General features: G+C 33.6%; 3 protein-coding genes and 1 non-coding gene across 5 annotated transcripts; 1 reads left to right on the plus strand and 3 right to left on the minus strand.

The window, feature by feature from the left end:
- The first annotated feature begins 1,015 nt into the window (after nucleotides 1-1,015).
- On the plus strand, nucleotides 1,016-5,502 carry LOC129871523 (ATP-dependent Clp protease proteolytic subunit 2, mitochondrial-like). Its single transcript, XM_055946453.1, has 2 exons — nucleotides 1,016-1,370; nucleotides 4,801-5,502. Exons 1-2 carry the CDS (start codon nucleotides 1,079-1,081, stop codon nucleotides 5,217-5,219), a joined length of 711 nt encoding a protein of 236 aa, XP_055802428.1. The 5' UTR covers nucleotides 1,016-1,078; the 3' UTR covers nucleotides 5,220-5,502.
- An 826-nt stretch (nucleotides 5,503-6,328) lies between these two features.
- LOC129871688 (60S ribosomal protein L44) lies at nucleotides 6,329-9,206 on the minus strand. The gene is made up of 4 exons (XM_055946647.1): nucleotides 9,085-9,206; nucleotides 6,813-6,992; nucleotides 6,633-6,707; nucleotides 6,329-6,549 (listed from the first exon to the last, which is right to left on the minus strand). The coding sequence occupies exons 1-4, from the start codon at nucleotides 9,085-9,087 to the stop codon at nucleotides 6,490-6,492; spliced, it is 318 nt and encodes a 105-aa protein (XP_055802622.1). The 5' UTR covers nucleotides 9,088-9,206; the 3' UTR covers nucleotides 6,329-6,489.
- A 4,736-nt stretch (nucleotides 9,207-13,942) lies between these two features.
- On the minus strand, nucleotides 13,943-18,585 carry LOC129871612 (uncharacterized). 2 transcript variants are annotated; one of them, XM_055946569.1, is made up of 3 exons: nucleotides 17,967-18,585; nucleotides 16,661-16,791; nucleotides 13,943-15,060 (listed from the first exon to the last, which is right to left on the minus strand). In XM_055946569.1, the coding sequence occupies exons 1-3, from the start codon at nucleotides 18,093-18,095 to the stop codon at nucleotides 14,283-14,285; spliced, it is 1,038 nt and encodes a 345-aa protein (XP_055802544.1). In that variant the 5' UTR covers nucleotides 18,096-18,585; the 3' UTR covers nucleotides 13,943-14,282. The 2 variants fall into 2 exon arrangements, with proteins under 2 accessions (XP_055802544.1, XP_055802545.1); XM_055946570.1 differs by having other exon boundaries at nucleotides 13,963-15,051; nucleotides 17,967-18,572.
- Nucleotides 18,586-22,580: 3,995 nt separating this feature from the next.
- On the minus strand, nucleotides 22,581-22,653 carry TRNAA-AGC (transfer RNA alanine (anticodon AGC)). The gene has a single exon. It is a non-coding gene; the product is annotated as a tRNA-Ala (tRNA).
- Nucleotides 22,654-23,136: the final 483 nt, after the last annotated feature.

The raw sequence follows: 23,136 nt of genomic DNA on the forward strand, positions 1-23,136 counted from the left end.
ATTAAGAAATTATTAATACATTGGAAAATTTTATCATTTTACCCTTTGTTTATATCAATGCAGTATACAAAGTATTGAGAATTGTTTACATTCAAAAGGACATATTAATTGTAGGAATAAAATAGAAAAACTTTAATTAATTCTATCTTGATTTAGCAAGTGATCAAGTAATATCAGATAAATATTTTTATTAAGATCTCCATCTAGTATGAGACGGAGAAAATATCATTTACCATCACTAGCAACTATTTACAATCAGTACCAACTATTAATTATCATTATCATCCATCACAAGTATTTGAGTGAAAATCATTTTCAAACGATTTTAATCAACAACTCTTGGACTTTGTATTAGTAACTCTCAAAATATTACACCAAAATACATAATATTAATATACTAGTATAGTACTTGGGCAATGCACTATTGATATTAAAAGAAATTAATTATTAAATATTGTTTTCTTATTTGTTTGAGCTAGGTCTGTATGTCGAATCGGGTCAGTTTTATCGGTTATTGATATTGTTGATATGCTAAACTGTTATAGAGTCAGCAAGATATTGGTTTGTCGATTATTGATCGTTATCAATTCGATTAACAATTTAATCGTTAAGATTTCACTCAAAATATTTATTGAAAATCACTTATAAACAAGACGACAAACCAAATGAACTATGTTCATAAGTTGACCGGCTGCATCTTGCTTAAAAGCTAACACTGACACCTTATAAAAATCGAGAGTTTGAGATAGCCAGAATTGAAAGTATGAAACTAAACTTTAAGTCAAAGACTCTATATATCGAATTATATAAACATAATTTATTAATTTACTATCAAGTTATTGATTAACAATCCGATATAGAAAACATAATTAAAATGGTTACTGAAATTGATGAACCAATAATAAAAAATTGATTCGAATTGTTGATTTCGATTCGATTTTGAAATAATTTAATTATTTTCTCATAATTATTATGAACAAATTTAGCTCTTTGCCCTCATACCAAAATAAATACATTTTTATTCCTTTTCTCCTCAAACTTCACTTTCCTGCACTCTGCATCCAAGATTCATTCAACAATGCGAACCCAAATCGTTCACAAACTATGGAATCGAAGAATCAATGGAACCCCTTTGAATAGTAAGAGATTTTATGGGTTAATACCAATGGTGATTGAACATTCTTCAAGAGGAGAAAGGGCTTATGACATTTTCTCAAGGCTCTTAAAGGAGAGAATCATATGTATTAATGGCCCAATTGATGATGCTACTTCTCATGTTGTTGTTGCTCAGCTTCTTTATCTTGAATCTGAGAACCCCTCTAAGCCTATTCACATGTATCTTAATTCTCCTGGTGGCGCCGTTACTGCTGGTTAGTGTTTTCAGAATTGTTGATTTTCTTGATTTGGGGTTGTAAATTTTTTGCTTTTATAAGGTTTGTGGTTGTGGAAATGAAGTTGGGATTTAGCTTAATTTGGAAGAGAAATTAGATATTTGGGGATTGTTGCTTCTTTTTTTTTGATTTGGGGATTTTGTGAATTTTGGATTAGTTTTGCTTTTTGATAAGCTTTGTGATTATGGAAATGAAATTGGGGTTTAGCTTAAACTGGAAATGAGATTAGATATTCATTATTCAGTCTCAAGATTTGATTTTTATCTTCTTGTTGTTGGTTGTCTTTGGGATAAAATGATTTAATGTAGTTTTTGTGGAGTTTTAGTTTTTGCATCTCCTCAGAGGGAAGATAAGTTTTGCAGAGAGAAGTGAAATGAAATTAGATTTTAGCTATGTTGCTCGGACTCTTCATAAATGTTACTGGGTGCATGTTGGATCCTCCAAAAGTAGTGCATTTTTGGAGGATCCGACATGGGTACGGCTGCATTTTTGGAGAGTCCGAGCAGCATAGGGATTTAGCTTAAAACTGGAAATGAGAATGGATATTCATTATTCAATCTCAAGATTCGATTTTTATCATCTTGTTGTTGGTTGTCTTTGGGATAAGACAATTGATTGTAGTTTTGTAGAGTGTCAGTCTTTTGCATCTCCTCAGAGGCAAATAACAATGTTGACGGGTATATTTTTTCCTTTCTTATCTTAAAATGGGGGGAAAATAAGAGAGGGATCACTCCTCGTGGAGTTGCTAACCGTTTGCGCCTTTCCTTCTGCTTACACTTTTTTTTTTGTGAATGCTACGGTTTTTGCTCTTTTTCGCCCTACTTCCGCAAGCAACTAACTTCGGATTCTCTCTAAGGCACCATTTTGAGTAGGGATTTGGATAGAGGGGTTCAATGTTGCTGGACTCATCTTTACAGAGAGGAGTGAAATGAAATAGGGATTTAGATTAAACTGGAAATGGGATTATATATTTATTATTCAATCTCAAGATTTGAATTTATCTTGTTGTTGGTTGTATTTAGGATAAAACAATTGAATGTAGTTTTGTAGAGTTCAGGTTTTTGCATCTCCTCAGAAGCAAATAATCTTTACAGAGAGAAGTGAAATATTTTGATGACACAAAGCTTCACTTCCACACAGGCAGGCTGAGATTTAGTAACCATACTTACATTAGGTCTAGGGTCACTAGGTCTTTTTGTATGTTTTTGTAGGGAAAAGTGTAGGATTCAGAAAGCTCCTAATTTTCCTTGAATGAAGAAATTGTTTAGTTGGAATAAAATGGATCTGATTGAACGGAATGGATGGAGAAGATTCATATTTCTGAATTCACCTAATTTGGGATTGAGGCATAGTTTATTCATGTAAATCATCATGCAGTAAAGCCTTTACTATTTATCTGTCTTCCCTAAATATCATTTTTTTAATTAATTATGATTTGCTTCAAATTGCTTTCATATTATTTGTAGGGCTTCAAATTGATAACATGAGATCAAGATAATGAATTCCTTAAGAGTTATAATTTAACCTGCATATTTGGGTCTTAATTATGCTCTTATAACTCTGGTGTATCAAGAAAGAGCAATTGCTTGTTTTGGGTGATACTGGAGAAAGATAATAGCTTTTTGATCTTTTTTGCAATCTTGAGTTCATTTCTCATCTGTGTAAGGCATACCTGCTGACACTAAGGTAGTAAAATGCTATACCCAATGTCATCTATGATTTGATTCCAATGTGTACTCAGCATTATGATTTTGAGACTGATTTAGGATATTCAATTTGCCTATTAATTACAGAGCCTGCGATAACTTTCTGACTTTCAGTATACATGGTCTGGAGCAGATCTTAACGGATAGTGAAATGTCTTGGGTCTGACTATAATGACTAGTTAGGAACTTGGAATACCTTGGCCAAATATTGTCCTTTTTCAAACAAAAGAAAGTGTCATTGGATAGTAGGAGACGGTAAAGCTAGCTGAAATGCATAGACTGCCCTGTTGCAGAGAAGTGGATTTACTTCTTTAAGATTTTTTTTTCAAACTAATGCCACAGCTCAGGAGAGATACGATTGGGAAGTGCTAATTCAAACCACTCCGGTAACCTAAGTTGCTCGGACGTGGGTGCGGGTGTCCGATACGAGTGCGGATCTAGGTCAGATTCTTCATGATCAAATTTTAAGATTCAGGGGTACGGTACTAGGTATGGATACGGGTGTGGGGATTCGGCTAAAAATCATTCAAATATCTAAAAATGTAGTTATAAAAATATGCCTAAATTATGGTGGACTATTTGGAAGGAAAGGAATGCACAAATATTTTTAGAGCAAGTTTGAATCTTTAATTATTATTAAGTACAAGTGTATCTCCTTACTGTCTTTTGGTGTAACATGACTATTGCAAACGATATAAAGGCTATAATAGACTTCTTGAGTTCATTGCACATTCAACTGTGATGTTGACTTGTAAATATCTTTAAAACATCTTCTGATTGTGGACTTTCTAATACAAAATTATAATTTCACCCTAACTTTTGTTTTGATTTTCAGAAAATAGTTGTCTCCCTGGTTATGACAACCCTTTCCCAGGGTTCCCTTGAATATCTTTGCCACTCTTTACCTTAGCAGCCGAAATATCTTGCATTCTTGTATTCATGTAGTCATACTCATCTACATCAGAATCAAAGCCACCTAAGTCTACGCGTAGGAACTCATCTACATCCAAATCAAAGTCATCCAAGTCTATGTCTTGCAACTCATCTACATCCGAACCAAGCCAGCCAAGTCTACTCCTTGGAACTCATCAATAAAATTATCTAGTTCTTCCATTTCATATTCATCTGCTACGTAATCAACATCATCTCCTTGTTGATGGGACATGTTATGCTCCAACTAAAGGATCTTGGGGCGAAAATTTAGGGTGCTTGTTTTTTGCTTGTTGATCGCGATAGGTTTTTTGGTTGACTTCGGGAATGGAAAGGTTGTTTCTCCTTTGTGTGGACATGTGGACTACTCATTGGCATCAACGTGGCATCCTGATGGCCTAACGTTTGCAACTGGGAACCAGGATAAAACATGCAGAATATGGGATATTCGGAACTTGTCCAACTTGTTCTAATAACGACCTGAAGATTACCTTTTCTTCTTCTGTTTGACTAGTCAATCATATCATATATGCAAGGTTGGTTGATAATATACGTGGTTCTGCATGTGGTTATAGCTCGACGAGTACTTCTATTTTGGTGAGATTATTGTGCTGATACTTCTAGTTCTGTGATTAAAGCTTGAACGAAATTGTCTGGCATTGGGGCTGCAATGAACTTTTAGCTTATATAGAATTCGAGGTTTAGTTGTTCTTTGTCTAGTTGATTTCTCAACGCTGATTCTTTTTTTCTTTTTTCCTTTTTGCCTTGACTAGGCCTTGCGATCTATGACACAATGCAGTATATTCGGTCTCCAATCAATACTATATGTCTAGGTCAAGCAGCTTCAATGGGATCCCTTCTCTTAGCTGCTGGCTCAAAGGGTGAGAGACGATCTCTCCCTAATGCTTCAATCATGATTCATCAGCCTTCCGGTGGATATAGCGGGCAGGCTAAAGACTTGACAATCCACACAAAACAGATTGTCCGGGTGTGGGATACTCTGAATGAGTTATATGCAAAGCATACTGGACAACCACTTGACATAGTTCAGAAGAATATGGATAGGGATTATTTCATGACACCTGAAGAGGCCAAGGAGTTTGGAATAATCGACGAGGTTATAAATGAAAGACCAATGGCTTTAGTAACTGATGCTATTGCAAATGAAACCAAAGAAAAAGGCCCAAGTTAGAGCGACTCCATCGTTGTCTTCGTTAACATTACCATTGCTAGCTAGTTCTCCATTTATCGATTTACTTTCTTGTGTTTTGTTTTGATGACGTGATTAGCTCATTACTTTGGTTTAGTGAGTTTACTAGCTGGAATGATTTAAGGTATTTTTAGATAGAAAGAATATCGACTTTATGCCCAAAGGTGATGTTCTTAGCTCAGTTGATCCCCTTCAGTAACTTTTTGGACTAATTTTGGTACAAGTAGTCTTGGATATATCTGAAAATTCTTAGCACTTTGCTTGAGTAAGTTTTTGTCTTTAAGTTTACTGATTTTCATTTTGTTGTTGAATCAATGATTCTTTTCTTTGAAGAGAGCCTTGGCGTTAATAAAGTTGTTGTCATGTGATCAGAAAGTCACAGGTTCGAATTTCAGATAACAACCTCTTGCAGAAATGTAAGGTAAGACTGTGTACAAATAGACCTTCGTGGTCCAACCTTTTCTGTACTTTGTGTAAGAGTTTAGTACATTGGACTGGCCTTTTTATCATTGATTCTTTCCTTGATTATCATAGGAAAAAAGAGGTAGAATAGTTGCCGAGAAAGTAAAAACTATTCTTTACTCAACTGCTTAATATTAGTAAGTTGTCCCAAGTGTTTGTTGGTTGCTCTGGGGAATTATTTCGTAGACATTATTTGGACATTAATTGGTTGATAAATGAAAAATAAAAATCACTAGTTTTGTTATATTTGAAAGATGGTACTATTTATTTGAAAGTTGTATTTGAAGATGAAAAAATAGTTGAAGTTTTCTTTCCTTTATAATAATCGATTGGCTTATTTTTGAATTTCAATTTGAGCTTAAAGTTGGGCTTCTCCATCTTAAACAAAAGAAATGAACACTCAAACAAACATTCATAATTCTCTATTCCTATACAAGTTCAAGGTAAAGTGAACGTGAGCTAGTACACAACCCAAAATTGAGAGTATTTCCTTACTCTACAAGTACTAGTTTTTACTAAAACCACAACTAGGTTGGTTTAGTGGTTAAAAGGCCCAAGTATAATAAAAGTTTCAACGTTTCGAATATCCAAAAAATAATTCATCCCAAATGGTGATTGAAAGAGATGCATAGGAGAAAAATAGCTGAGATGTTAATTTAAAACTCGAAATAATGTATTTTACGACAGACTTGAGTTGTTCATCAAGCAAAAGAAACGATGTTGAGCTACATGGAAAAAAAGAACAAAATGAAACAAAGATTAAACGACACCATCTCCCTGAATTCGCCACTTAAAAGAGAGAAGTTCCCTTTCCCTTTTTATCTCCACCAATTTCGAAGTGCTTGCACCTCTGCAAGGTCAGTAGCAATGTTTTGATATCCAGTATTTGGCAAATACAATGATGAAATGAAAGATTGAGAGCCATAAACAAACCTTGATTGGGTGTTGGGACACATGTTTGCAACCCTGGCATTGCAACCTTAGCACAATCTTCTTGGTAGTTTTGGCCTAGTATCGGAAGAACGTTGATTTATGAGATGAATACCAAGGGGGAGAAAAAGATTATTGACCAGGGTTAGATTCTAACTGATTTTAATGTGAAGTCTATTATACCTTCTTGTGGAAGACAGGTTTCGTCTGCCCACCATAACCAGACTGCTTGCGATCATAACGACGTTTCCCTTGAGCTGCAAGACTATCTTTTCCTTTCTTGTACTGAGTAACTTTATGCAGAGTGTGCTTTTTGCACTCCTTCGACTTGCAGTATGTCTTCTTAGTTTTTGGAACATTCACCTGCAAATTAAAAAAAATTAATCTTGTAACCTACACAACATCGATTAACCACTTACAATACTGGTAGCCATGTGGAAATCTTATAGTAACTACCTTATATGCATACCACAAGCCAAATACATGAACACCATAACAGAAATGAACATATTTGATTAGAGGATCCAGGAACAAGGAACTGCGAGCTAGAGTATGCAGAGGTAGGCTGAATTCTGAAGTTGATAGCATTCATTATTATTATAAGATACTAAAAAATCAAGATACCCTTGACGATTATTATAAGATATGAAATCAAGATACCCATGACGGCATAACTAATAGAGAGCTGACTTCTCAGGAAAGAGTAATAGAGAGCCTGCCTTGCATTATTAAATGATATGTAGATATCACAATTCTTTCTCAGATTCAATACATAGAATTTTAATACCAACAGCATCAAAAGGATGCAACATGTTACAAAAGTGGGTAGATTCCTTTACTAAACATAATGAGATAAGGAACAAATAAATCTCAAAACTGCATCACGTTGATTAAAGTTGAACTCCCAAAACAAATCCATACACATCAAGCACTTTTATCACAATTCAGAACTAAGTTGCTGAAAAATATCAATCAACTGAGGGCGTGTGACAAATCAGTCTGTGAAATTGCAGGCTAAACATCATAAATATCAGACACGTGAGAACTTCTACCTACAAGGAAAATGCAGCCAATCAATGCACCAAATTGAATCCACATCTGAGTCATGTTTACACTTAAGATAAAGAAATAGTTTCACCAAATTTTACAGCGAACATCTGAATGCTCGTCCAAGACTCAGATGATAGAATTACATTTCTACTAGAAGAGAACATTCAAATCACATTATAGAAGAAACAAACATGCAAACCAGAAATCATGCATTCAATGAAATTAATCATCCTCCATACATGCACCACGGCAAGGCCATGGCACAATATCATAGTTCTATACTAAAATTCCTTCATAAAAGCTACATTGTTGCAGGTGCTACCCAGAGCAGCTCTAACTCTTCATGTTTGTATGTAATCCATGATACTTAACTTTTTTTCCCAATCAGTATGTGATCCTGGACATTTGTTCTCTAACTCTTCATGTTTGTATGTAATCCATGATACTTAACTTTTCCCCCCAAAAAGTACGTGATCCTGGACATTTGTTCACTCTAAATTGAGTAAGACTGGGAAATAATTAGGCCCAAAGTAAATCCAGGCATTGGCTTTACTTTCTTTCTTTAGAGCATATTTGGAAAAACCCCTAGGAATTGGATTTGTGTAATTGTGTGTAATGACACGTTTATCTAGCCAAGAATTACTTGGACAGAATGAAATTGGGCATAATCAATGGAGTGCAATACTCTTCAATTCTCAAAAGTGAGGTCAGAGATAGTACTAATTACACTCAAACTAAGCTAACTTTTCTAATTCCCTTTTTTTTCAAAACATATCACTATTTCTCTTACTCTCATCTTCCAACCTTCCAAACATATTGTTTATGGTGTGAGATCCCATATAAATTAGCAACTTCACATTTTTTTCTTCATAAAACAGGTAAAAGGGCAGTTTGTACTGGCCTCGACTAATTACACGGGATACTACCACGAGCAACAGCTCTACCCGATAACAATGTCCACCAAAGTTAGAACATATGGAAAGAAATCACCTAGTGTTTGTTTTTTCCCTCTAATGGTATTTGAACCTCAAACCACTTCATTGAACATAGGCACTTCTCAAATTTTGTTTCTTAATTTTTTTATATTCTTTGTTCTTCTTAGTTGCTATATCAACGAAGCCTAACTCATAACTTAGTTGGAATCAACTACACGAACACTCCAAATCTGTCTAATACATTCTGCTCTATCATGGCGGTTGTGGCTGGTCGTAACCATTATAGCATTCTGATAAACGACTAATTCTGAATATAATTAACGATTTGAATTAACAAATCATTATATAACAATGAGCGTAGTTTTGAACTAACAACCAAAATTGTTTACATTTTCTCACTTCAAACCTCAAGCTTAGCAACTCATATAAGCAGAAGCAGCAGAGAGAGAGACAGGGAGAGAAGGATTTACCATTGTCGGCGACTTAGTCGGAGCAGGAAGGAGCTGCAGTATAAAACACCTTTGCTTTAATGGCGTCCAGAAACCCTAGAAAATGAGGGAAGATGAAACAAAGCTTTATATAGCTAGGGTTTTAAGATTATTCCCATTATGGGCTCCATTTTAAGCAGCCCATTATAACTTTTGGGCTTAATTAAGCACCAGTTAGCCACACATTGGCTATTTAAACTATAACCATCTCATGTAATTTATTTAGGGAATCGTTCGGTTCCTAGTAAGGAAGTGAATCATTCATGTATTAAAATCAACATACAAACATGAAGAGTATAACTAATATATGAATAACAAAGGACGGTGTTTGGTTAATTGTTTATCGCCTCGTATAACTAAAATATATATATACATTATGGAGGAATCTATGTTCTATTTATGTAGAGTATAACTAATATATGAATAACAAATTTTTTTTTTTTTGCATAATTCTAACTAGCTATCAAATGATTGGTGCAACCATACATGGCAAACTTTAAGTTGCTTCTTATTGGAGCTAATCCTTCTTCTTCTTGTTTTTTTAGACCTTCGAATCTGAAGTTTGAAGTTTTGCATTGTCAAAAATTAACTTTTACCTTTATTTTTAAAGTTTAAATATTAACATGAGACAGCTAAATGTATTATTTAGGTAGAGTATAACTAATATGAGACGGCTAAATTTTTAAATATTTTGTAAATTTTCTTACTATTAACATAATTGTTCTAAAGAGACTATCTATGCATTTTGCCTTCTTGATTTGAAAATTTACACAAATGACCTTTTTTGAGTCAGACTATTTAAATTTTAGTTCACTGAAAATACTATCATATTGTGCATATTTGATATTTATCTTGCGCTAGTTTATTAATTTGGTTGATTGATGACAATTTGTGGTGGTTTTGACAACTAATTGTGATTATCCTGGCAATCATTTGAATCTCAATGCATAATGTGTCATATGGTTAATTTGATTTTATGTAAATATCTGATGTGGATAAATATTTAAATAGAATCTTCATTATAATGTATTAATAGAAAGTTTAATCTAATTTAACTTCAAACGCATTTTATTTGTCAACGGCATATACATGAAAATGCCTTTGATTTCTACTGTCATCTATACTTTTCAACTGTGGGTGTGCATAAATAGGTACTTAAACTTGTATATAATTGAACAAGTAGACGACACACGCATCCTATGTGGCAATTTGCATCCTAGATGGCGTCCTACGTGTATTATGCTCCTATGACGTGTTTCTACTTGCTCAACATTATACAAGTTTAAGCATACCTGCTAGTTTGGAGATCTTAATTTTTAGGGAAAAGGGTCATATATGCCCCTAAACTTTGCGAAAATGTCTAGATATGCCCTTCGTTTGAAGCTTGGCTCATCCATGCCCTCATCGTCCAATTTTTTGCATATATATACCCCTGTAACCGTTAGTTTCTTTGCTAGAAATAATCAGTCCCTTTTTCTTTTTTTTTAAAAGGAAAAATGATCATATATGCCTCTAAAGTTTACGAAAATGTCTAGATATACCCTCCATTTGAAGTTTGGCCTATTCATGTCCTTGCCGTCCAACTTTTTGAATATGTACGTATACCCCTCTAAATGTTATTTATTTTGCTAGAGATGACCAACCTATTTTGTTTTTATTAAAATAACATTTGAAATTGCCACGTAACCTATTAATTGCCACATGCCAACAACAACAACAACAACCCAGTGAAATCCCACAACATGGGGTCTGGGGAGGGTAGAATGTACGCAGACCTTAATCCTACCAAGGTAGGACGGCTGTTTCCTGGAGACTCTCGGCTCAGTAAAAGCATAAATGCATAAAAAATGTTAGATAAGAATAGAAAATTAAAAGCTTTATGAGAAAAACAACAAACAAATAACGAATAGATAACAAATAAATACAAATAAATAAATACAAATAAATAAATACAAATAACAAATAAAGATTAAATAAATAATGAAAGCGTCACAGGTAAAATAGAGTAATCAAAGCATAGAAAGTAATAAATAATAACAGAAATAACAGAAATTAGAAGTCAAAGCGCAAGAGATCATAATGCACTACTACGCCTATGAATAGAGAAGAATAACGAGACTATGAACTAGCCTTCTACCCTAATGTGGGTCCTCCACACCCTCCTATCTAAGGTCATGTCCTCCGTAAGCTGTAACTGCGCCATGTCCTGTCTAATCACCTCTCCCCAATACTTCTTCGGCCTACCCCTACCTCTTTTGTAACCATCCATGGCCAGCCTCTCACACCTCCGCACTGGGGCATCTGTGTCTCTCCTCTTCACATGTCCATACCATCTCAGTCGCATTTCCCGCATCTTGTCTTCCACCAAGGCCACTCCTATCTTGTCCCGAATAACCTCATTTCTAATCTTGTCGCTCCTAGTATACCCACACATCTATATAAATATTCTCATTTCAGCAACTTTCATCTTTTGAACGTGAGATACATTAACTGGCCAACACTCTGCCCCATATAACATAGTCGGTCTAACCACCACTTTGTAGAACTTGCCCTTAAGTTGTGGTGGCACCTTCTTGTCACATAGCACACTGAAAGCGAGCCTTCATTTCATCCGCACTGCCCCAATACAATGTGTGACATCATCGTCAATCTCCCCGCTGCCTTGCATGATAGACCCAAGATACTTGCAACTACTTCTCTTTTGGATGGCATGAGCGCCAAGCCTAACTTCAACGCCAACCTCCTAAGGTGTCTTATTGAACTTGCACTCTAAGTACTCTGTCTTTGTCCTACTCAGCTTAAACCCTTTAGACTCCAAGGTATGTCTCCAATCCTCCAGCTTAGCGTTAACTCCGCGGCGAGTCTCATCGATCAGGACTATGTCATCCGCGAAAAACATACACCATGGCACCGCATCTTGAATTTGTCGCATCAATTCATCTATCACCAAGGCAAATAAAAAAAGGGCTAAGAGCTGATCCTTGATGCAACCCCATCACCACTGGAAAGTGCTCTGAGTCCCCTCCTACTGTCCTTACCCTGGTTTTGGCTCCCTCGTACATGTCCTTGATCACCCTAATGTATGCCACAGGTACACCTTTAGCTTTCAAACATGTCCATAGTATTTCTCTTGGGACTTTATCATAAGCCTTTTCTAGGTCGATGAATACCATATGCAAGTCCCTCTTCCTCTCCCGATGCTGCTCCACCAGTCTCCTCATAAGATGGATGGCTTCTGTAGTTGAGCGTCCCGGCATAAATCCAAACTGGTTCTCTGAAATAGACACGTCTCTCCTCACCCTCATCTCTACCACTCTTTCCCACAGTTTCATAGTATGGCTTAGTAGCTTAATACCTCTATAGTTGTTACAACTCTGGATATCCCCTTTGTTTTTGTATAGATGGATCATTACGCTCGACCTCCATTCTCCGGGCATCGTTGCCGTTTTAAAAATGACATTAAATAACCTAGTCAATCACTCCAAACCTACCGAGCCACATGCCATTTTTATTAAATTCACCCTTTTAATATCTCTCAATTATCCGACCCAAAAAAAACCCATCCCTTTTAACCCAAAATCAACGCCCTAACTGTGGATCCTCTTCTTCATTTGTCCACTGAAGATTTGTCTTCATCTTCTTCTTTGCCTAATTCCTCTGTTTCTGCAGATTATCAAGTTGTAGCTGATGCTGCTGTAAACAAATTCAAAAAGTTCATTTCATTACTTGACAAAAACAAAACTGGTCATGCTAGATTTCAGCGAGGACCAGTTACTTCTCCTCCACCACCAAACCCCCAGTAAAACAAGCTTCAATTACAACCACCCATCAATAATCAAAATACCCAAATTGAAGAAACCGAAAAGCATAAGAAAATCTACTATCCGACCCTAATTCAAAGATTGCCTCCGTTACCACATAACCATCTTCAATTAGTGAAAAATGAGTCGATTAAGAGGAAAGAAGCACCAACAATTAGGGATTTGATTTTGGGTTAAAAGGGACGGGTTTTTTGAGTCGGATAATTGAGAGATATTAAAAGGGTGAATTTAATAAAAAAAGTCATGTGGCAAATAAAGGGTTATGTGGCAATTCCAAATGTCATTTAATAAAAAAGAAATAGGTTAGTTAAAATTTCCAACAAAACACATAACGTTTAGAGGGATATACATATTCAAAAAGTTGGATGACAAAGGCATGGATAGGCCAAACTTCAAATGGAGGGTATATCTAGACATTTCATAAAGTTTAGGGGCATATATGACCCTTTTTCCTTTAAAAAAAAAGAAGAAAAAGGGGTTAGTTATTGCCAGCAAAGCAACTAATGATTACAGGGGTATATATATTCGAAAAGTTAGACGATGACGACATGGATGAGCCAAACTTCAAACGGAGGATATATCTAGACATTTTCACAAAGTTTAGGGGCATGACCTTTTTCCCTAATTTTGATTGACTAAGAGGCACTCCTGGTTTGGAGATCTTAACAAGTGCACATGGAAAGCATGGCCTGCTTTGAGCTTTTCTGGTTAAAAAGATCGATAGCGATTCAGATCACCTCCCCAAGCCTGCCATTTGGCGAGGTTCAGCCGGATCTTTCTGAAAATAAAAACTGGTTTTGCGCTCTTATGGATCAATCGGTCAACTGTATGAAACTGACCAATTGTTGTCAACTGGTATCGGTACAACCACGACCGACAACAAGAATATATCCAGTGTAATCTCACAAGTGATACCTGAAAAAGGTAGAGTGCACGCCGACCTTACCACTACGAGGTAGAGAGGTTTTTGAAATACCCTCGGTTCACTTGAATGAATCAAAACCATGTGAATCAAGATATGCAGTGAGAATGTCTAATATATTAATTATCAATGATCTAGAATGTCTAATATATTAATTATCAATGATCTTTCCTCCCAGTTACAGATAAATAGACCTATATATGTACTTAACATATATAGGATTTGGAAGGTCCATGAAGCAACAAATATTTCTACTACACAGTAATCTTTGCTGTGCTGCAACAGATTTCAACTCTAAGAACAAACTTAACCTTTTTTTGTGTAAGAAAAAAAGATAAAATTCTAGCAATAAGCAAGCATATATAGTGCTTTACTTCTATAGCTAGTTTTCAGTTTCTAGGTGTTTAGAGGACTAACAAGATATGCAGAAAGAATGGCTAATCAACAGCAGTCTTGCTTTTTCGAGGACCGGTTGGTTTTTGAAGGCTATCAAAGATTGGTTTGGTAATTGCTGCAGTAGAAATTGCCTGGAAATCTGGCTTCAAATTCCACTTTGATGCTGTCCACAGGGAAGATAACGTGCCACTGTCTGATTCCTGCAAACTCGGTGTACTTGATGACTTCCTGACACTTGCACTGTCGTTCATAAAAGAATCGTTCAACAGCATAGTGATAGGATTTATGGAACTTGCTTCAGCATCTGGTCCAGAAAGAGTTCGACTAGCTGACTTAGGTCGCAAAGCCAAACCTTTGCCAGCAGCAGCAGAAAACCCGCCGCCACTGCTGTTATCTTCTTTCAACAGCACTTCTGGGGTTCGGGAACTAAAATCAGCCTCAGATTTTTGACGCCTTCTAGCCAATTTCTCGAACAATCTATTAGAGCCATTTTCTGCGCTACCTACTCCGTTCTCTGACATATCATTAGCTACACTTTTACATTTTCTATGAAGACCGAGTGGTTGATTAGAATGAGAAGTTGACATGACAAATGGTCCATCTTCTAAATAATGTGATACTCCTTTCCGATAGACAGCCATTTCAAAACCTTCATATGCAACTTTCTGATCTGCCGGTTTAGGGCCCTGATAACCTAGTAAAGAGCCCATGGCCGGTGAAACTCTTGGCTGGGAGGAAGACTTCAATTTCAGGGATTGAAATGAACCAAACACATCAGGGTATCGGTTAGTCGGAGGGATCTGCTCAGAGCTGCTTTGTCTGTCAAGAAACCAATCACAGTTACCACATAGCTCAGCACAAGTTCTAAAACTTTAGAATATCAAAGATATGGTACTCAAGAAGCCAACGAGACAGAACTAAGATACATAAAATAGTCTTGTAGTCGTAGATACTACTCAACATGGACGTTATATCAACTTAGAAGAATTAAGCAATCTTCATTAGACTAGCAGTTCATATGAATACTGTTCCGCAGAAACTAGTGATTCGAGAAATAATATCCTCTTTAGTTTCTCTAATTCATACTAGTGCAAGCTTTACCAAATTCATTCTAATTCTCAAGAAAAAGCAACCCAGAATATGTATCTGAAAACATATAGAACATGATTTCTGCAACTTCATGAGACCCAACGAATTGTCAGATGATACTAATAATATAAGAACCAACTACACGTCAACTTTGTATGAAAATAATTATAGATGATACAAGAAATTCTTCTTGTGGACAATCTTTTCTTTCTTTCAATAAAGTTCTTGTGGACAAAGAAAAGCTTCTCAGTCTTTTTTTTCTTTTTGACAGGATTTCTAATAATGCTTATTACTCACTCCATTCCATTTTGCATGACATGATACAAAGTACGATGGTCAAATTACCTAATTTTCCGGTGTGAATTCTGACATAGAATCTTCAAGTTTTTTGAAATAAACTTAAACATTTCTAAATTACATAAAAAGTACAAGTAGTCACAATAGTTATTTTTAAAAGTATTTGAAAAAAATGCGGTTAAAAAAACTCATTTGACTTTAAAAATAGTAATTGTGTCCCATAAAGTGGATCAGACGGAGTAATATTATCCACAAACCAGATTACACAAACAAATTTATACAGCACAACACAAATTATAATTGCCTTAAACGGAAGTTTCTATTTCCAACATACAACTGAGATCCACCTAATGTAAATGGGCTCATCTGAAGCTTTTCTCCACCAGACCCATATAAAGCTCTTGCCTAAACAAGTCATACTTAAAATATAAGTGAAAAACGGCTGGCTGGATTCTACTGGTGGCACAAATAAATCACAACAACATGGAATCACAAACTGATATGACTTGTTCCATGTAGTGAAAGATGAATAAAAAAGATGAGAACATCCAACTAACGAATAAGGAGTAGATTGTGGTTTGCTAGGCGAAATATCTAACTCATGTAAATTTAAAAGGAAAGAAAGCTGAAGAAGAAAAAGCTCAAACAACATGTAAAGTTATGAAGGCATCTCTAGGTAACTTTGATCAGATCCCACACCATATTAGATCAAAAAGGTAGTTATGCAACTGAGAGCCATGTGCCCTATAATATAAGCACTATTTTCTGAAAGAGTTGAATGAAGCTCTCAGCAAAGCGAAATATAGAACCAAGTATGGCTTTCATGTCCATAAGAATAACAAAGGAAAAACGTGCAAACAAGCAACTAAAATAAATCTAACAGAAGATGAAAAGTAAAAAAAAAAAAAAAGATCAACACTTTATCCTCAGACTAGTACAAGTAGTACATTAAGATGAAGGCTTTAAAATCAGTATTACAGGAAATGTTGGGAAAGAGACACGGGTATGAAATTCTAAAGAAAAGTTATAGTACCCTTGGGAGTCTTGACCATTTGAGACAGCGGGTGATGGTGGATGCCTCCCAGGTAATGGTATTTGAAGTGTCTTTCGAGCAAACATTTGGAGATCCGAAACCAGCCCATTCAACTTCTTAATATCAGCAACCTGTCACATTAGACGATTATACCACGTTAAATCCATCATCAACTTGGAGGAAGCGATCCTAGGTGCAAAATGATAAAGAAATGTTGTTTTGCAATAAAAATAAAGCAAACTAAAGTTCACCATTACATAAAATGCTTGCTTAGCATGTCACCTAACGGATAAGCTGCTCGGACTCTCCAAAACTGTTGCCACACCGTGTCAGATCCTTCTAAAATGCACTACTTTTGGAGGATCTGACACGTAACCATGGACATTTTTGAAGAGTCCAGGCAACATAGCCTAACGGAATAAGTTGAAAACTCCTTGAATAAGCACACTATTTATCCTCACATTTGTTTCATAAAATCAGATGGCATTCTCAGAAAACTTGCAAGTGTGCAAAAACAAAAAAAATGTATTGATGATAGCTGAAGAAAAACTTGGAAGCGTACAAAGAAATTTGTTATAATAGTAGCCAAAAAGATAAGCTTCAGCCTTTAAGAGCAGTGGCTGGCTAACCATAGCTCTAGAATCTAGTGTACTGACAGCAGAGTTAAGAACACATGCCAAAACGAGCTCTGCCACTACATACCTACAACCACTAAACGATCCACCAGAATTTGATGCTATAGTTAGGTTTGTCACCACAAGGGTCTATTGTACGCAGCCTTCAATATCCAAAAATCTTCTCTCTTTTTTTATTTGATGAAAATGATTTTTTTTTTGTTACTTGAGCGTAGGATCTTTCGAAAACAGCCTCTCTAACTCAGGTTTGCATACACTATACTTTCCACTGACCTCATTTGTAAGATTACGCTGGTTATGTTATTGTTGTTATAAGGAAACCGGTATTATTGGCAAACAGGGTGTCTCAACTAACTCAATCAGGCAGCCTGTTATAATCCACTCAAACAGAAAAACTACGTAAAATCCTATGAACAATGCATCAAATTTGTTCATTCAAAAATCCCAAATCCCTCCATTCTTTCTATGATCGAAACAAAAGTAAAAACGCAGCACACATGAAACAACATTCCATAAAATACAAATCATCTAATCCAACAACAACTAAGCCTCAGTCCCAAACAAGTTCGCGTCAGCTATATGAATCATCGTTACTCCATTTCAACTACAAAATACAAATAAAAATACCAAAAAATACCAATATCTTTACCAAAACCAATTTTTTTTTTTACCTCAACGCCATATCTGATTGCTACACCGGGAAGGGTATCATATTTTGTAACTTGGTGTTGAATATAATTCGATCCTCTTCCGTCGTCGCTGCCACCGCTAGACTGCGGCGGAGGTGATGACGTCATCATGATGAATCAATTTTCCGGTATAATCAATATCTCCCCCCACAAAAAATTAAGAAAAAAAAAACCGAACCCAGTTTCAATCTACATAATTTGATCAACTAAAAATCTACAAAAAACAGAATTATTGTTCTCTGAAATATTAATCAATAAAGAATGTATCTTTATTACCAACCCAAAAAACCAAAAAAAGGAAAAAATTAAAAGAACTATGACCCAGCTTCAGTTACACATTTTGATCAATACCCATTTAGCAAAAATTGAAGAATTCTTGTAAAAATGCATCTTTAAGTATCAAATAAAAGAAATGAAAGATTAAAAAACCCAGAAAAGAAAAACGAAAAAGGGAGCTTCTCAGATCTGGCTATAGGTAGTTTTTTTAAAAAATTTTATTAGTATTATTTATTTTAATTTTGTTAGTCCCTTTTTTCTTGGGGTGAGAAAAAAAAGAGAGAGAGAATTGAAAGATGATGGGGACAGTGATGATCGGTGAATGAGGAGAATTTGCAGAATTCTTTGATTAAACAACCTTTTATATTTATTTTTTAAAAAAAAATATCATAAATAGACTCTTATAATTAAAGGACGAGACTTGATAAGTTTTTAAATAGTTAAATGATTAAATTTGATAAATATGTAATTAAGGGACTATTCTAGATTTACTCTTATAGTTAAGAAATTATTTATGACATTTTCTCCCTTTTTTTACACAAAAATAAATAAATACAAATACTTATAGTGAAATTAAAGTACCAAAGTGACGACAAGAGAGGTCGATCGAATGATAAACATTCTTTATTTTTAATTTTGAGGTTATGAGTTCGAGGTGAGTGCGAGTCATCGAGAGAGTGAAAAAGGTAAGAGCTTCCTAAGATTATGAGTTCGAGTCAGAGTGAAAAAGGTAAAAGTTTCTTGAGGTTGTGAGTCGTGTAAAAAAAGACGAGAGTTCCCTACGGTCGTAAGTTTGAGTTATCAAGGAAGTGAAAAATGTGAGAGTATATTAACTCTAATTGACGTAATAATTATTGATATATTATATTTATCGACAATAATATAATATGAGTATTTATAATCAACTTAAAGGTTTTAACACTTTGAATGCAACGATATTAATTCAATTATTGTTAAATACTTTTTACGATAAATATTATCGTTAAAAGAAAAATTATCGTCACTAAATATCTCTTTTGATATTAGTATCTTTAAGATTAAACTAATTTATTTTATTTTCTATTTATTATCTAATATTTATGTTGGAGTCGACTAAACTTGAATTCACATCAAAAAGTTTTATTGGGGGTAAAATATTCTTTAAGAAAAGTGGTTACATATTTTAAACTCGAATATAATACATATGATTAAGAATGAAAAAAAATATTTATCACTCTAAAATAACTTGTGTTGTTTAAGATTAAATGATCTAATGGGATCAATAAAATATTAATTATTCATATTGAATTGAGATAAATTTGTGCAACCGTATGTCAAGTATTTATTGATTTCGATTTATTATAAAATACTAAGTTAGTCAATATTTCATATAATAAATGAGCCCCACTTAATGCTTAATGATCAATTTTTTTTGATTTTCTCCTTTATTTTTTTAGCTGCATTTTGACTATAAATAACTTTTTTGCAGTGTGTAATAAAACACACATAGATACTCAATTTTTTCAACTCTGTCTCTTTCTCTTACTATTTCTCTTTCTTATTATAATTTGCTAAGTTAGTTATAGTAATTTTTTTGTTTTCTAACTAATGTTTAGTATTTGATATTGAGGCCATCTTAAATTTAATTTTATGTCGAAAAGTCATTGATGGAACCAAGGTTCGAATAACATATGACACGATGAAGTCAAAGTTTATAAACACGATAAAATTAAATTAAATGTGAGTTAAATTGCTTCAATTTTTCTAAAAGCAAATGGCGTCTTTATATTTCTCTCTTTATCTTTTCCTATATTTCATTTTCTTCTTTTTACTTTTATTTTTCTTTTGTTTTACTTATTTAATTAAGATTTAATTTTAAAAAGAAAATCATTATTAATCTAAATGAAATCTATTTTTTTAATTAATACATGTAATGCCATTTGACAATTTTAAAAATTTATTTAAGAAAATTAACATTTAAGATATTTTTTGCTTGTTTATGTGTGTTGGTAGTTATTTATTACCACTTGATAATTAATTGTCAACGCCATAAATACTATCTAAGATGCATCTCCCTTGTGAAAAGAATTTGTTATATTTTATTCCTTTTTGCTAGAAAATAACTCAAAGTATGTTTGCCTGTTTGGACTTAGCCAATTTTTTTGTTTTTTAGTAAGCATCAAATATTGAATCGGATAATAAATAATAGTTATGCATTTTATACAAATATCGAATCAGATAAAATAATATATTTGGTAAAAAGATATTGATAAGTATTTTTTCGTTAAAATGATTGAAATATATTTAAATATATTTACAAAACATATAAATTGAAAGTATTTTAACATTAAAAGGATGAAAAATAATAATATAACATAATTATAAATAAAAGTATTTTTGAAAAATAATATTTTAGAGACAACAAACGATATTAGGGAGAAGAGTTGGTCAAATTAAAGCGCTTATAAGCCATAAAATTATAAATTGGGGTGAACAAGTTGTTACTTTTGACACATTTTATAGCTTAATAACACTTCACTTGTATATATTTTTGTGTTTACCAAATATAGAACTGTGCATGTTGGACTAAAGTTAGACGAGTCAAAATTGATTAGTTGATAAATAAAGAGAACAGGTTATTGATCAACTCAAAAATTATTTGAGCTCAAATGAGTTAAAAAGTGGATTATAACCCAACACGTCTAATTCTTATTAAATTTTAATTTTTTTTTGGTTCTTTTATAATCTCTTAATACCTAATAAAACAATTTTCTTTCTTTATTATGACTATATATTACATATTCAATAATTTTTCTTTTGTCTTTTTGAAAATACTTTGACAAGATTTTTTATGAGTCAATTTGAATTATATATCAACCTAATTTTTTATCGGCTGAGCTAACAAATTGACGATTCAACGATTAATCAAAATTTGAGCGAATTGGATGTGTCATGTTTTTGTGGGTTGATTGTACTAGATAAATAAACCAAAAAATATTTATAAGTTAATTTGATCGGTTTATAAGGTTAATCAAACATTTTCTTACTTTGAAAAATGTCTAATACTAAAAAAAAAATTACTTAACCAAAAAGGATACTCCTAGTAATTATACTAATTTGTGTTTTTTTGTTTTTTGTTTATGCCAAGTTCTAATATTTCCAATGGAGAAATGTCAAAGTAAAATCCATAAATTTGTGCACTATACTAGATTTGTAGATTCGGGTTTCTCACAACTTGTACTTTAGAAAATGAAATCCATAACTCGTGTAGGGTGGGCGTTCGTACCATTTGAATTGAATACAACTATTTTGATTTTTCAATATTGGAATTGTAGAAATTACAATTCAAATTTAATCTAAATAAACACGACATGAATTGAATTTTTAAGTTCGATTATTAATTAATCGATTTGGATATACAGGATATTCCATTTGAGTTTTGAGCATTTAAAGCATGTCATATGTATCAATTAACAACCTCAATGTATTTAATAGTTTGCTCCTTAAAATGTATAACTTTCTAGATTTAACAAGGACTGAGGCCACTCTACCTCATACTGTTTAGCTTCAAATGTTGAATTTAATACGATAATGTATAGAAGCGTATGATACTAATTTATTAAATCGCTGTAGATTGAATGTATTCGTATTAAATATATATAATATAGATAGAAGTGAATATAAGACATAACATTTTTCAAAAAAATCCGTAGTACTAAATTTGATATCGAATCCGCAATCCATAATTTTTAAAAATAAAATTGAAAATTCAATTCATAACCTAAAAATTCAAATCAAATATCTAAAAGGTTTGAATTTGGGGTTGTACTAAACTATGCTCACCCCTGAACTTAAGGACGTAATAAAGTGGTCCTTATACTTTTATAATATGAAAAATAGTTTTCTTTGTCGCATTTGATATAGCAAAGAATATTACAACTGAAAAAAAAAAGGCTCTTGTATTTGGACACTCAAATTATAACTTGTTTCAATTAAAATATTTTTATTTTAAATTTTGGGAAAAAAATTTCATATATTCTCAATCGTCTATTAGGTCATTAAATTGATATCATAAAATATATTATTTTCTTTAATTATATATACACAACAATCTTAGTTGGAACATGTCGGAGGTTTTAAGACTTATTGATACTAAAGCATATAATTAAATAATGTGACATATTATTTATATAATTGTCACAAGAGAAACACACTCAATTTTCTTTAAAAAAAGAAATTGAATCAAAATTGTTTAGTCAAAACAGCTTTATCGTGTGTTCAAGTGATCAATTGACACATTTTAGAGATTGTCGATATATTATTTAATATAGACCAAAAAATTGGAGATGCGGGGTATCGATCCCCGTACCTCTCGCATGCTAAGCGAGCGCTCTACCATCTGAGCTACATCCCCAGATGGTATACTCAAGTTATATGTAAATTATAAAGTAACATAAAATTAAAAGACCACAGAAATATATAGAAAATAAAATTTAGTTTCTCCCATACTTGGTGGTTTTCTTCTCCCATACTGCCAAATGACACATAATGTGTCAGTTAGGTGCACGTCAGGACTTTGATCTAATAGTAAGAACGGAACATATAATATGTAATTAAGTTCATATCATGGATTCAAATCTTGCCGTAATAAAAGCCTGGTATTTAAGTGGAGAACAAAAAGGGGTGGACAATTATCTAAGTAGAAAGTGATCCAAAGTCACTGATAAAAGAAGGCATATCCAAAGTCTTGAGTAATTTTCAAACCAAGTAAACATATGTCCTCGTATTTCTCAAGAAGAGGAAGTTTCAACAACGTAACCCTTTATACACATGATAGTATATATATTTCCTTCGTTTTAATTTATTTATCTGATTTTAATTTAACACGAAATTTAAG

The sequence above is a fragment of the Solanum dulcamara genome, chromosome 10, assembly GCF_947179165.1.
Source record: "Solanum dulcamara chromosome 10, daSolDulc1.2, whole genome shotgun sequence".
In the NCBI taxonomy this organism is placed as follows: domain Eukaryota; kingdom Viridiplantae; phylum Streptophyta; class Magnoliopsida; order Solanales; family Solanaceae; genus Solanum; species Solanum dulcamara.

Coding starts and splice junctions, on each gene's coding strand:
- LOC129871688 (XM_055946647.1), bottom strand. Junction 6,708..6,812: donor AACCTGTCTTCCACAAGAAG/GTATAATAGACT, acceptor TTCCGATACTAG/GCCAAAACTACCAAGAAGAT. Junction 6,550..6,632: donor TGTCCCAACACCCAATCAAG/GTTTGTTTATGG, acceptor CTGACCTTGCAG/AGGTGCAAGCACTTCGAAAT.
- LOC129871612 (XM_055946569.1), bottom strand. CDS start 18,095: ATGATGACGTCATCACCTCCGCCGCAGTCTAGCGGTGGCAGCGACGAC. Junction 16,792..17,966: donor CAATCAGATATGGCGTTGAG/GTAAAAAAAAAA, acceptor CTAATGTGACAG/GTTGCTGATATTAAGAAGTT. Junction 15,061..16,660: donor AATGGTCAAGACTCCCAAGG/GTACTATAACTT, acceptor GTTTCTTGACAG/ACAAAGCAGCTCTGAGCAGA.
- LOC129871523 (XM_055946453.1), top strand. CDS start 1,079: ATGCGAACCCAAATCGTTCACAAACTATGGAATCGAAGAATCAATGGA. Junction 1,371..4,800: donor TGGTGGCGCCGTTACTGCTG/GTTAGTGTTTTC, acceptor TGCCTTGACTAG/GCCTTGCGATCTATGACACA.